The 14,738-nt window shown below is 45.1% G+C and overlaps 1 protein-coding gene across 5 annotated transcripts in view; it reads right to left on the bottom strand.

Moving 5' to 3' along the window:
- The window catches only part of MYO19 (myosin XIX), a 554,640-nt gene that overhangs the window by 352,863 nt on the left and 187,039 nt on the right, over positions 1-14,738 (bottom strand). For all 5 annotated transcript variants that reach the window (XM_077295453.1, XM_077295452.1, XM_077295451.1 and 2 more), the window contains 2 exons: positions 12,638-12,707; positions 9,067-9,169 (listed from right to left, as the gene is read on the bottom strand). In XM_077295453.1, coding sequence (XP_077151568.1) covers positions 9,067-9,169; positions 12,638-12,707 — 173 coding nt within the window. The remainder of the gene's footprint in view (positions 1-9,066; positions 9,170-12,637; positions 12,708-14,738) is intronic.

Raw genomic sequence — 14,738 nt, 5'->3', positions numbered from 1 at the left:
CTTTCTGAGGTTTATATTAGTGACCGAGAAAATTAAATGGTAAACTCTGATCCACAGTCTCCTAACCGTCGGGCATAGCCACCAGATATGGAACATATCTCCAGTAGAGTTGCATCCTCTGAAGCAGTTTGAGGGGTAGTTGGCCACTGCCTTAGCTACTCTCGCTGGGGTCAGGTACCAACGGGTTAACACTTTATAATTAGTTTCTAACATAAGGGTATTTAGGATTCCTCCAGTTGAGGAGGACCAAATTTGGGACCATTCGGAATCGGTCAGGGTAGATCCAATATCGGACTCCCATCGAGATGTATATTTTAAACAATTTCTATGTGAGGGGGAGTTGATTTGCGAATAGAGGAGAGATATAGTACCTGGGGCGTGGGGGTTTTGACGGCATTTTTGTTCAAATGGAGTGAAAGAGTATGGGGGATCAGAATTCTTCAGTAAAGAGCCGATAAAGTTCTTAAGTTGTAAATATCGAAATACCTCTCCAGGGGGGAAACCATATTTTTCTCTAAGGATTGGGAATGGGATAATCCCATCTATATTGAAGAGGTGGTGGACTTTAGTTATCCCCGCTTCAACCCACTTACAGAAGTGTCTTAGGGGACCCATACCTGGGGGAAATAGAACATTACCCCAAATTGGGGCAAGAGGCATAAAGGGTGAGAAGTTGTGAGGAGTACTTGTGGGAGTTCCAGATTGCAAGGGAATGCTTTATTATGGGGTTTGAGATATGTTTACGTTGGGTTGGGAGAATCCATAGTATTGTGTCTAGAGTGTCGGGTTGTAGTTCTGCGGCTTCTAGAGAAAGCCATAATGGGGGTTCGGTGTAGGCATGATACAAGGTCAGTTGGCCTAGTTGAGCTGCACGGTAGTATTTGGAAAGGTTGGGGACTCCCAAACCTCCTTTTAGGCGATGTCGGTAGAGAGTAGCTTTGTTAACCCTGGGGAGGCCTCCCCTCCAAACAAAGGCATCTATTGCTTTTGGGCCATTTTAAGGAAGTGCGATGGGATAGGGATTGGTAAGACTCGAAATAAGTAAAGTAGCTTGGGAAGGATAGACATTTTTAGGGCTCGCACGTGGCCTAACCATGAAAGATGCAATTTCTCCCAAGACTGTAGCAAAAGGCGAAGTTTTCGGAACATGGGGGGATAGTTGGCGGTGTAGAGAGAGTCTAGGTTGGCCGTCAGTTTCACTCCCAAATAGTCCAAGTGTTTGGTAGCCCACTGGAAAGGAAAGTCGTTTTGGAGATTTGTTATAGTTGATTGTGGGAGGGATATGTTCATGGCGTACGATTTGGTGGTGTTTATTTGTAGGCCGGATAGTGCTCAGAAGTTTTGTAGGGTTTGGAGAAGGGCCGGTAGAGACTTCTGTGGGGACGATAAAAGGAGCAGGATGTCGTCCGCGAACATGAGTAGCTTGTGTGGGACCGCCGCCACCTCCACCCCTTGTATGTTAGAGTTGAGACGTAATTGGATGGCTAGTGGTTCGAGCGCCAGGAGAAACAGTAGGGGTGAGAGTGGGCAACCCTGTCGGGTGCCTCTTCAAATTGGAAAAAGCGTAGCGGAAAAGCCACTATAGCGCACATAGGCGGAAGGGGAACTATAGAGTGCGTGAATCCAGGAGAGAAAATTGTCGGGAAACTTCCATCTCTGCAGCACCGCAAACAGATAGGGCCACGATACAGAGTCGAAGGCTTTTTTAATGTCTAATGACAATAGCATACTTGATATATTACGGTGCTTGCAGAGATGTAGTAGGTGGGAAACCCTTCGTATGTTGTCAGAGGCCTGTCGACGCGGAACGAAGCCTACTTGGTCTTTATGAATTAATGCTCCTAAGCCCGAGTTCAATCTTTGGGACAGGATTTTAGTCAATATTTTAAGGTCAACATTGACTAGGGATATCGGCCTATAATTGGACCAGAGTAAGTGATCTGTGTTGGGCTTAGGTATCATAGAGATTGCAGCCATTAATGAGGCCGCACCTGGTTTGTTTCCGTCTCTCAGGGAATTAAAGTAATTGACGAGGTGGGGAATCAGTAATGGGGCGTATTTCTTATAATAAAGGGCCGTGAACCCGTCGGGGCCTGGTTTTTTGTTAGTTTTCACATTTTTAATGGCTATCTCAATTTCGCTAGGAGTTATAGCTTGATCAAGGAGTTCGATCATGTCAGGGCTAAGGGCTGGAAGGGGAACTGAGTCTAAAAAATTCTTCAGGGAGTCTGTATCTGTGGCAGATGGGGCGCTATATAGCTGTTTACGTTTCTGTTGAAATAGACAATTTGCTGTGGGTTGGTTGTGACACCTGTGGAGGTGCGGAGGCGTATGGGGGAGTCTAAGTAAAGGTTGGCATTTCAAACGACGAGCGAGGTTAGAATTGTTTTTATTGTTAAGGGCATAGAAGTGTTGTTGTGACCAGCGTATGGCTCGGTCAGGCTTCTCGGAGAGGTGTAGATCTAGTTCCGTCCGTGCATGGAGAAGATCCCGATATGTAGCAGGTAGGGGTGCAGTTTTCATCTGGGACTCCAAGGTTGACACCCTACTCTCCAGATCCGCTATCTTCACGTTTCTATCTTTTTTCTTACGAGAGGCCTCTTGAATACAGAAGCCTCTGAGTACCGCTTTGTGTGCTTCCCATAGGGAGACTGGTGAAGAAGCTGATTGCTTATTCAGTGAGAAATATTCGCCAATGTGGTTTTTCAGTTTTTGGGCGATGTCAGGATAGGAGAGCAGTGAGTCGTTTAGGGTCCAGTTGAACGAGCGGGGCCGCGGGTGGAGTGTTGAGCATGTGACCAGGTATGGGGAATGGTCTGACCAGGGGGTAGATTGAATTGAGATGCTTGATATACTGGGAATAAAGGAGGGATGGACTAAAACATGATCAATTCTGGTATATACTAGGTGGCGTGCGGAAAAAAAGGTATAATCTCTTTCGGTAGGGTGAAGTTCCCTCCATACGTCTATCCAATGATATTGGGAGAGAAGTTTGTTGAGATCAGTCGAGTCAGCCGAAGGGTGTGGGGGCGGAGTAGGAGAATGGGGGCTTGAGGATTTGTCTAGGTTAGCTTTAAGTGTGCAATTGGAGTCTCCACATAGAATTGTGGTGCCCTGTGCGTGTTCTGAAATCAGTTCTAATAGTTGAGAGAAAAAGGTAGCCTGATGAGTATTGGGAGCATAGTAGGAGACAAAGGTCACCAATACATCTGTTATAGTGCCCGTCACCATAATGTAGCGGCCTTCCTTATCGACTACTGAAGACTTAAAAACAAACGGGACAGATTTCTTGAAACAGATAGCCACGCCTTTGGTTTTGTTTGAGGCATTAGCGGAGTAAAAGAGCGGGTAAGAGGCGGACAAGAATCTAGGACAGGATTTAGTTGAAAAATGCGTCTCCTGAAGACACACTACATCTGCCTGCTGGGATCTGTAATAACGGAACGCCTTATTGCGTTTATGTGGGGAGTTGAGTCCCCTCACGTTGTGCGATAAGATTGTGAGTGGCATTGTGGGAGGTTGGGGGGTAGGCTTGTGGTAGTTATTACTTACGGTATATAAATGGGGGTGGAGAACGTCTTACAGAATGGACTTGATGAGTAGTATAAGCTCGGGCAGGTAGTCGGGTTAGGGGATGGGATAGATTGGAAAGTGCCTACGGTATAGGTGGGGTAAAAGGGCTTGTTAAGGGGAAAGGAGGGACTGTAATGTTGGCTAAGCACTGTGTGCTGAGCGTCAGTGTATGAGGACACTGTGGGGTCATTGGGATCTGCTAGGGGCAACGCGTGAGAAAAAATTGTATATCGTCGTAACGGGGTATTGAAGGAAATGGGTAATGACGACGCGCTGGGGGTCTGATTCTGCTGTCCTGGGGATATTCAATGGTGGCCTATCTTGTCAACTTATTATAACTGCTAGTGAACTGGAGGCATAGATCTAATAACAAAACGTAACAACTGTGCTGTGTAACTAGCTAAGGCCAGGGTGTAGCCTTAATACAGTTTAAACATTACAGCAAGGTGGAATATGTGTAGTCTGTCGCTAAAGTGTAACCGTTAACAGATAAAAAGAAGAAGAAACAACACTATATTGGCTAGTGGATTAAGCATATTCACTTGTCTGTGGTGAAGAACAGGTCCGGCGAAGAGTTCGATCCAGTCCAATGTCCCAGCCGGGGTGAGGAACCAATAGTTTCCAGCAGGGGAGTGTTGAAGTTGCGCAGTTCAGGAGCGTCTATAAAAATGAACTAAGAAAACACATATAACCAAATTATCCTAGAACTGTGGAGAATCTAACAGAGTAGTCTGTAGGGCATCAGGGGCCCAGGATAGGGCCAGCGGATGTTAGGCTTGTCACGGGGGGTCAGGCGGAGCTCGCGGGCGGGGCTGGCGGCCCTCGGACCGAGGCCGAGAAGGGGCAATCGGAGAATCTGAAGTGGAATCCATGAGCTGTAGTTTGGCCAAGCATCGGCTCGCTCCTTCGGGGGAGAGAACCGTGTGGGTCATATGGTGATGAGAGAATATCAATTTAAAGGGGAATCCCCAGCGATATTTGATATTGTTGGAACGCAGTACCTCCAAGTACGGCTTCATGGCTCGACGTTTGGCGATAGTAGTTGGGGCCAAATCTGAGAACAGCTCGTACGAGTGGCCCTGGAATGTTAGCGGTGCAGATTTTCTAGCCGCCTGCAGGAGCTGCTCTTTAGTTTTGTAAAAGTGCATTTTGAGAATGATGTCTCTCGGTGGGCCATCTGGCTTGCGCCTACTCAGGGATCTGTGGATACGGTCCATTTCTAGGCGCTCAATGGATATACCCGGTAGGAGTTCTTGAAACAGAGCAGTTGCGGTGGATTGTAGATCAGTGACCGTTTCTGGTATACCTCTGATCCTGATATTGCTTCTACGGTCTCGGTTTTCAAAGTCCTCTAACTTGTTATTAAGGGTGTAGATCTCGTCATGTAGCATCTCGATGTCTTTTTCGTGAGTTGCTAGGTTTGCAGTGGTCGAGTCCATTTTGTCCTCGAGGTCAGAGGTACGGGAGCCGAGTTCTCTGATTTCTTTGGTTAGATCCTTAGTCAGTTTATCTGACATCTTGAGCAGTTCAGAATGTAAAATAGATTGGAATTGCGACAGTAGACCCGATTGATCCGGGGTAGTGGTGTTGGGGGTCTTAGTAGTTGAGGCTGGGATCATCTCGGATTCTGCTCCGTCAGGTATGGAAGAGCTAGAGGACTCTGAGTGTGAGAGCGGATCGGGAGACATATCAGCCTCCAGGTCCGTTAGTACGGCAAACCTGTTGCTGGGTTGTTTTGAAGTGGTTCTGCGCGCTTTAGGCATGAGGGCAATTAGAGTATGGATGAGAGTAAAACCCCGTGATATTTTTCCCCCCCGTATTAAGAAAGCTAAGGTCTAGGACAAGACATATTGCGCAGTGACCCCTAGCAGATGCGTGAGGGTATAGTTAAGGCATTGCAGCAATCATTGTGCTATTCCGTCTGGTTAGGTTGTGTCAGTGGAGATTGTCTCGAGTTGGTAAGTAGCGAGTTTGGAGGCCGGCAGAGCCAGGAGCTGTCCACAGGGGCCAAAAGGGGAACCACGATGGTGACAGCCCGTCACGGGCTGTGTGTATCTAGCCGGAGAGGACAGTAACCCCCCGTGTTCAAGGCACGGACCCCACGCTGATGACCCAGGTGGGGGAATATAACATGAGGTGACCTCTCACCTCTTCGGTCCGGCGTCGGGAGGCTCTCTGTCCACCGGTGGGCTTCAAGTTCCTCACAGTAAACCGGCAGAATGATGTGCACAGACGTGCAGTTTCAGGGGGTTAGTACGCAGCGTCTATGGGGCTGCAATTAATGGCGGCGCGTCCTTCACTTTTCTATCAGCAGCCGGCCAACAGCGTGGGCCGCGCGCCCCCCAGCGGCCACAGCCTCCGCCGCGGGCCCCAGACGTCGGGAGAAGCCCAAGGGATCAGCAGGCGGCACAAAGCGGTAGCAGTCCCGGGGCAGCCGGCGAGTGGGTGAGTACGTCGGTTATGTCTTCAGCGGCGCAAATCGAAACGCCCGCCACCACTTTTATGGTCCAGGGGGAGGCAGGAAAACACGTGGGTCCGCGGCGTCCGCCGCAACTCACCGCCCGGCGGCCTCCGCTTCCTCTAGGCGACGTCCCGACCTCGACAGCAGGGATCCTCCGGTTCCAAGGTGGCGGGCGCGGACGGACTCCTCTGCCCCGTTGACGTCCGGATCGCTGACACAGGGAGATGTCGGGAGCTCCCCGGCCGGAAGCGCCCCACAGGCCCCAGGCCCAGCTGTAGGCCTCGGACCGGCGCCGCCGTCCCAGACCGTCTTCCTCACTTTCTCCTCTCCACCTTCGCGGCCGGATAATGCGCCCGTGGCCCGGGGGCTTTATGTTGCTGTCCTTATTCCTTCTGGATGGGTGACCAAGATATATTAAAGCGGGTGGATTACCCTAGCAGCTCAGGGAGCTCAGGGAAGCACATCTTGCTTCTTTGGCAGCTGGCCTTGTAGAGGGCTTTTTAGTGCTTCTCTGAGCACTACAATGTCTTCCTTTAGGGTCTCATACATACTTTGCCAAGTGAACAGGTGACCTCTGAGCTCAGAGACTTCCTTCTCCAGCTCATCCACCCTGTGCTCAGCCGCTTGTCTCAGGATCCTTTCTCGTTCAACATGGTCTTTCACCGTCTCTTTAATCAATTCTATCTCGCTTTTCCCATCCTCTGGATTGGTGGAACATCCATCACTTGAGGAGGTATTTACTTCAGGCACCACTTCCTTGGTGGCCTCCTCCACTTCTGCACCCTCAGACTCTGCACTGTCAGGGTCGGCCCTCTCTTGGGTCTCTGGCACGTGACATTTTTTGATCGCTTTTTATTCCGATTTTTGTGAGGCAGTATGACCAAAAAACAGCTATTCATTAATTTCTTTTTTTTTGGGGGGGGGGGGGGGGGGGGGCGTTTATACACTTCCACCTTTGGAAAAATGGATAACAGTTTTATTCTTAGTGTCAGTACGATTACAGCGATACCTCATTTATATAATTTTTCAATGTTTTGGTGCTTTTATACAATAAAAGCTATTTTACAGTATAGAAAAAAAATAATTATTTTTGCATCGCTTTATTCTGAGGACTATAACTTTTTTATTTTTTCGCTGATGATGCTGTATGGTGGCTCGTTTTTTGCGAGACAAGATGACGTTTTCAGCGGTACCATGGTTATTTATATCCGTCTTTTTGATCGCGTGCTATTCCACTTTTTGTTCGGCGGTATGATAATAAAGCGTTGTTTTTTGCCTCTTTTTTTTTTTTTTTTTTTACGGTGTTCACTGAAGGGGTTAACTAGTGGGACAGTTTTATAGGTCGAGTCGTTACGGACACGGTGATACTAAATATGTGTACTTTTATTGTTTTTTTTATTATTTAGATAAAGGAATGTGTTTATTGGAACAATATATTTTTTTTTATTATTTATTTAGGAATTATTATTATTTTTTTTTTATTTATTTATTTTTTTTACACATGTAATTTTTATTTATTTTTTACTTTTTTACTTTGCCCCAGGGGGGGACATCACAGTAAAGTGACAGATCGCTGATCTGACACTTTGCTGTGCAGATCAGACATGCACAGCAGGGAGGCTGTAGGTCCCGCATGCAGCTCCGCGGCCATTTTGGATCCGGGGCCTGCAGGGAGAGGAAGGTAGGAGACCCTCGGAGCAACGCGATCACATCGCGTTGCTCCGAGGGTCTCAGGGAAGCCCACAGGGAGCCCCCTCCCTGCGCGATGCTTCCCTATACCGCCGGAACACTGCGATCATGTTTGATCGCAGTGTGCCAGGGGTTAATGTGCCGGGGGCGGTCCGTGACCGCTCCTGGCACATAGTGCCGGATGTCAGCTGCGATAGTCAGCTGACACCCGGCCGCGCTCTCCCCGTGAGCACAGCTGATCGCGCTGGACGTACTATCCCGTCACTGGGAATTAAGTCCCCGGTCACCTTTATGGGATAGTACGTCCAATGGGATTAAAGGGTTAAAATAATATCACTTGTCACATAGGCCCCTCAAATTGACTTCAAATGTGATGTGCTCCCTAAAAAATTAGGTTTTGTAAATTTTGTTGGAAAAATTGATCAACTCTTAATTTTTTTTTGTTAGAAATGTTAAGTCTCAAAAATGATGCCCATGTAAAGTGAAAATGTGGTAAATGTTATTTATTAACCATTTTGTGTGCTACAACCATCTGGTTAAAGGGAATAAAAATTAAAAGTTTGCGAAACGTTCTATTTTCTTTATCGTATTTATTATATAGTATATTCATAAAAAAACTCCAAATAATATCAACTTAAATTTGGACTGACCAAGAAGGTGAAAACAGGTTTAGGGGTGAAGGTGTTAATACTTCTCTCCTTTCTACATACACCATATGTTCTCTGAGAAGATTGTGACACTCCCCATTACCTGTAGGGTGTTGCTACTTTTCTTGTTTCTTTTCACTTAAAATAAATAATATTTTATCCTGGTAGAAAACATAGTCATTGGTAGCTTTGTATACCACTTAGGGAATGCACATGCAATGTCTTTTTCAAATGGGACAGCTCCAAAACCTGCAGAAAAAGCACCCAGAAAGCGCTCAAATGAAAGATATGCCTTTTTGGGTAAAACCAACTTGCTCATATGTTCAGTTTTCTGAGCGTCTCTTAACCGCTTCAGGTTTCCTAAGATGCAAAGTGGTTCAAAGAAATGACTTGACCATTCTATAGGTGTTTTCTGGTCTGAAGACATACATTTTATTCTTTACAATACAAGTCAATGGAAAAGTTCAAGGAATGCCCAGAATACACCAATAAAAAAGACCCTACTGAAAAGCTGCAGAGAAAAGCGGGTGGTTGAAAAAAAAAAAAATGCTGAACTCCAGTATTTCCTAAAGCATTTTCCTCTTGAAAAAGCCAGTCTGAAAAAAACGTCATGTGAACATACAATAATATTTATTTCTAAGCTTGTTTTAGGATTTAACCAACCTCAAAAATCTTAAAAAAAACAAATTCACAAACCTGATAGAAGATATGAAAGTTCCTTTCTGAAACATTTTGATGCGCTATCCGTGTACTCTCTAGAAGGTAAGTCTGGATACTGGCACCAGTGATTTGTTGGAGGCTTTACAAAAGATTAAAAAACAAGCAGATTATTTCCCATGAAAAGGATATATTGTGATATGAAAACATCTAACGTAAGTTTAGAGCAAGAAAATGGCTTATACAAGATCAGAACTTTAAGGAGAACTTGCAAGCTTGGAAGTGCTGTACAATCCAAGGGCAGCATGTTATAGCGCAAAGCTATGCAGAGTGATCAACGAATTGCAGGAAAAGATTTAGTGTGGCGTCTTTTTTTTCACTTAAAATTCCTGCTCATTTTGTGCTTAGCAGTCAATGTTTAACAGCCTTCCCGGTATGCACACTTACAGAGGAAATGCTGTCAATCACTCATTAGGTTCGTCCTTTCGACTGTTATGAGACAGAGTTGCAAATTAATAAAGTACAAGTTATCCTGAACCTTTGGTACAAAACTCGACATCATTTTGCTCAGCCTTTTGTACCCTATCACATGCTGCCCATAGATTGCACAGCATTTCCAACCAGACAGGTTCCATTCACTGTTACACCTACACTCAACGATTATTTATAACAAGTGGTTCACAGTAGACTATATCAACAACTGTAATATAAATATGGAAGATCTTTACTGATGCACGAGAAGACAGAATCAGTACATTCTTTAACTCAAACAATTTCCCAAACATATTTAGGTTTGAGCTTGAATTAAACTAAGTGAAAGTTTTAGGCTACATTCACAGGCAGCGTACATCTGCATTTTTTCTGCAGGTGTCTGTGCCAAAATATGCAATAACAATCTTCTCTGATTATGGAGTTGAACATTTCCTTAGTACAGAAAAGCCTTAGGCTATGTTCACACGATCCTTTTTTTGATCCTTTTTTTTTTCAGGTCCTTTTTCCATGCAGGGTACAGTCCAATGTTACTCTATGGAAAACAAAAACCGCTGTGCCCACTATCCTTTTTTTCTCAGGCAAATCCGCGAGGATTTGCCTGCAGAAAAAAAGAAGTACCATGTCACTTCTTTCTGCGGATTCAGCTCCTGTTTTCAACAGGCACCAATAGGAAAGTGCTGTTGAAAACCCGCAGAGGAATCTGCAGAAGAAACTGCAGGAAAATCAGCAGTGCAGTTTTGCACTGCGGGTTTTCCAAATCAGGACCTGAAAAAAAAAGGATCAAAAAAAGGATCGTGTGAACATGGCCTTAATCCTCACTTATAAACGCAACTGCTTTTTTACATGCATTTGTAGGTTCCTTAGATAAAAAAAACCTACACAATTTAATAGCGTCTTTAAGCACACCACAGGCATTAGTTTTCATGAAATCACATCCACTTTGCTTTGGACAGCTAAATGCAGCAGATTTGCTGCGCAATAAAAAAAGCAGCCACGTGCTACATAAAAACACTAGTTAGGAGCGTGGCCTTAAATCTGAAATCTGGTAAATCATTTATATTCAATAATCATAGCACAGTTCCCAATGAGCCTTGCTATCGATAAAAAAACCACTAAATTACTTACTATTAATGTGACAGCTAGTGATGAGCGAATATGCTCGTTACCCGAGATTTCCCGAGCACACTCAGGTGTCCTCCGAGTATTTTTTAGTGCTCGGAGATTTAGTTTTTATCGCTGCAGCTGAATGATTTACATCTGATAGCCAGCATAAATACATGTGGGGATGCCCTAGCAACCAGGCAACCCCCACATGTACTTATACTGGCTAACAGATGTAAATCATTCAGCTGCGGCAACAAAAAATAAAATTTCCGAGCACTAAAAAATACTCGGAGGACACCCGAGCGTGCTCGGGAAATCTCGAGTAGCGAGTATATTCGCTTATCACTAGTGACAGCACAATCTGAGAAAGGGGATCTGCCCTTCAAGGACAGGAAACCTACAGAATTAAAAGGGCGGTGCCTCTCCACCACCTCAGTTGTTCACAGAGCATGAGAGGACACTACGAAAGCGTTATATATACCTTGATTCTTCCTTCTACACACCGCGTGAATCAAACATTATGAAGGAACTGAAGTGATCACCATTTACCAGTGATGGGAGGGAATATAAGTGTGCTGTCATGGGTTCTGGAAAATCACATTACCGGTAAGTAGAGATGGGTGTACCTGGACAGTAAACTTTGGCGTCCGTACCAAACACCTATTGTTCGGGCATGGACCCTAAACACACTTTACCATGAAGTCTGTGTTACTGTTCTGGTTCGGCACCCCCGAACACCGGGTTTCTGTTGCGCTGTTCTGAACAGCCATAAAATCATCACTGCAGGCAGACAGTCAAGGTTCCCATGTCATTGGTGTCAGCTGATGGGACTACTGCTGCCATCAGCCGACGCCTGCTGCCACTAACAACAGTAAGAGCAGGAGCGGCTCATGGGAGTTATTCATCAGCCACTGTAAATAAATAATTTAAAATTAAAACCGGCATGGGTTCCCCTGTATTTCTGTTAACCAGCCAGGCAAAACTCACAGCTGGGGGCTGCAACCCTACGCTGTCATCTTCAGCTGGTTATCAAGAATAAATTTTAAAAAAAATGGCGTAAGGTCCGCCCCCCATTTTTGACAACCAGCCTTGCTAAGCAGACAGTTGGGGGCAGGTATTAGGCTAGTAAGAGCCATGGTTATCGCTCCCCCCCCTGCCTAAAAATAGCAGCCCACAGCCGCCAAGAAAAGGCACAACTATTAGATGCGCTAATTATGGTGCTTTGCCCGGCTCTTCCTACTTGCCCAGTACCGGTGGCTAGTGGGGTTCATATTTGTGGTGTTGATGTCGCCTTTGTATCAGGTGACATGAAGCCCAAGGATTAGTAATGGAGAGGCATCTATAAGACACCTCTCCATTACTAATCCTATAGTTATATGGTAACTAAAGACACAGCCAGAATAAAGTCTTTTATTTGAAATAAAACACTAACTTTTTTCTTTAAAAATAACACACTTATACTCACCCAATGCCTAATTCCACTGAATCCCTTGTCTCCTGTAATAAAACAAAAATAAAAACAACAATATCGCTCACCTGTCCGTCGTTCTGTCCCATGCCGTAATCCATGTCTGGGGGAATAAACAGCTTTCAACCTGGACAGTGGCAAGATGCAGCCGTCTGGGATGAGAACCACTGGAAAATGAGCTGCGACCAGTGGTAACATCATCAAGTTTACTGCCAGTCACTGAGGCTGTGTTTCCAACCGAGCTGAACTGCGGTGACTTTGCTGAGATCTCCGCCAGCACCGTGAGAAAGCCTCACGGGGCAGAGTTGAGATTACAGAGTTTATTGACAAAAATAAACTATTAACACTAATTTTTTAATGCGGATTCCTATTAGCAAAAGTGTACATGAAGATACATGCAAAAGTTTTTAGACAGGTGTGGAAAAAACACACAAAAAAAAGCAAAACTCCAAAGTGATAACTTCTCTAGTTGTGTTAAATGGATTAAAAGCAGATGCAATGATAATTACTACAAGTTATATATTATTCAAAGCGGAATTGAATTACCTGTTCAACTGAAGCTGAATATATTTTCCGAACCGGCTGCTGTTATTGTTCCTTAAGGTACAGGCATTGCCTACACAAAAAAAAAAAACACAACAGGAAATTACAAACGGTGGCAGGATACCAATGTTTGCAGTGGCTCTATTAACGCCTTACATGCTGTGGTCAAAAGTGACTTGAGAAAGGCTCATTCAGAGCCGAAACGTCGCTGCACAGACATGTGGTCTGATTAAACTCTGCACAGTCATATGGAAAATGGAGTGCTGCCTTCTTTTTTGGATATATATATATATATAGATATATATATATATATATATATATATATATATATATATATATATATATATATCCAGTGGGTATGGAGGTTATACAGGCCCCTTTACATTTTTCACTCTTTGTTTCATTGCAGCCATTTGGTAAATTCAAAAAAGTTCATTTTTTTCTCATTAATGTACACTCTGCACACCATCTTGGCAGAAAAAAAACAAATGTAGAATTTTTTGCAAATTAAAAAAGAAAAACTGAAATATCACATGGTCATAAGTAGTGATCAGTGAACGTGCTCGCCACTACTTGGTACTTGAGTATCACTATACTTGTTGTACTCGGTGAGCACCGAGTATTTCCGGGATTATTCGGGGTGCGGTAGGCCGGGTCTTCGCCCCACAATTCTGGTGCTTTTTAGAGCGCTAATGACAATTCAGGGATTGTCTGCCATGCACTGTAAGGCCGCAGCCATCTTTGTTGTGGCATTACAGTGATTGGCTGGTCGCACAGCGTCATCAGGTCTATAAGAGACCTGGCGCCGCCCTGCTCGCCGCATTCTGCTCTGGACTTAGCGAGTGTAGGCAGAGCTGCTGCTGAGATAGGGTTAGAATTGTGCTTTTAATAGTTAGTGTGGGTCTGGTAGTGTTCAGTCCACAACTCCTGAGAAACCAACAGTCATTTTCAGGGCTAATTCGGGGGTACAGAGATTGCAGGTAGGCAGGGGAGTCTATGTGTACATATCCACATCAGTGCAAGGCCTGCAGGCACTGTATGTGAGTACATAGCTGTCACTGCATACCTCCAAAAGCTCCATTACTGTCTGCTGCTTCTGCTTATTTAATACTAGATGGTGGCCCGATTCTAACGTATCGGGTATTCTAGAATATGCATGCCCACGTAGTATATTGCACAGCCCACGTAGTATATTGCCCAGCCCATGTAGTATATTGCCCAGCCCACGTAGTATATTGCCTAGCCACGTAGTATATTGCCCAGCCACGTAGTATATTGCCCAGCAACGTAGTATATTGCCCAGTGACGTAGTATACAGCACAAAGCCACATAGTATATTGCCCAGCCACGTAGCATATTGGCCAGTCACAGAGTATATTGCCCAGCCACGCAGTAAATTGCCCAACCACGTAGTATATTGCACAGCGAAATAGTATACAGCACAGAGGCACATAGTATATTGCCCAGTTACGTAGTATATTGCCCAGCCACGTAGTATATTGCCCAGTGACATAGTATACAGCACAGAGCCACGTAGTATATTGCACAGCGACGTAGTATACAGCACAGAGCCACAAAGTATATTGGCCAGTCACGTAGTATATTGCCCAGCCACGTATGTCACAGGTTAAAAAATAAAAAATAAACAAATAAACTCACCTTCCAAGGACCTTTGTAGTCATGTCGCTTCCTTCTCGCGCAGGCGCGCAGGACCTGTGAGGACGTCGCGGTCACATGACCGTGTCGCAGTCACATGACCGTGACGTCACGGCAGGTCCTTCTCACGCAGGACCTGTGATGACGTCGCGGTCACATGACCGTGACATCATGGCAGGTCCTTCTCGCAGACCATCCTTGCCACCGGAACCTGCCACTTGCATGGAGCGGTCACCGGAGCGTCGCAAAGAGCGGGAAAGGTAAGTATATAATGATTTTAATTTTTTTTTATTATTTTTAAACATTATATGTTTTTACTATTGACGCTGCATAGGCAGCATCAATAGTAAAAACTTGGTCACACAGGGTTAATAGTGGCGGTAACGGAGTGAGTTACCCGCGGCATAACGTGGTCCGTTACCGCCGGCATTAACCCTGTGTGAGCGGT

Source organism: Ranitomeya variabilis, chromosome 3 (assembly GCF_051348905.1).
Source record: "Ranitomeya variabilis isolate aRanVar5 chromosome 3, aRanVar5.hap1, whole genome shotgun sequence".
NCBI lineage: Eukaryota > Metazoa > Chordata > Amphibia > Anura > Dendrobatidae > Ranitomeya > Ranitomeya variabilis.
Note: the sequence above shows the minus strand (reverse complement) of the source record. Positions and strands in the feature narration are given on the sequence as shown.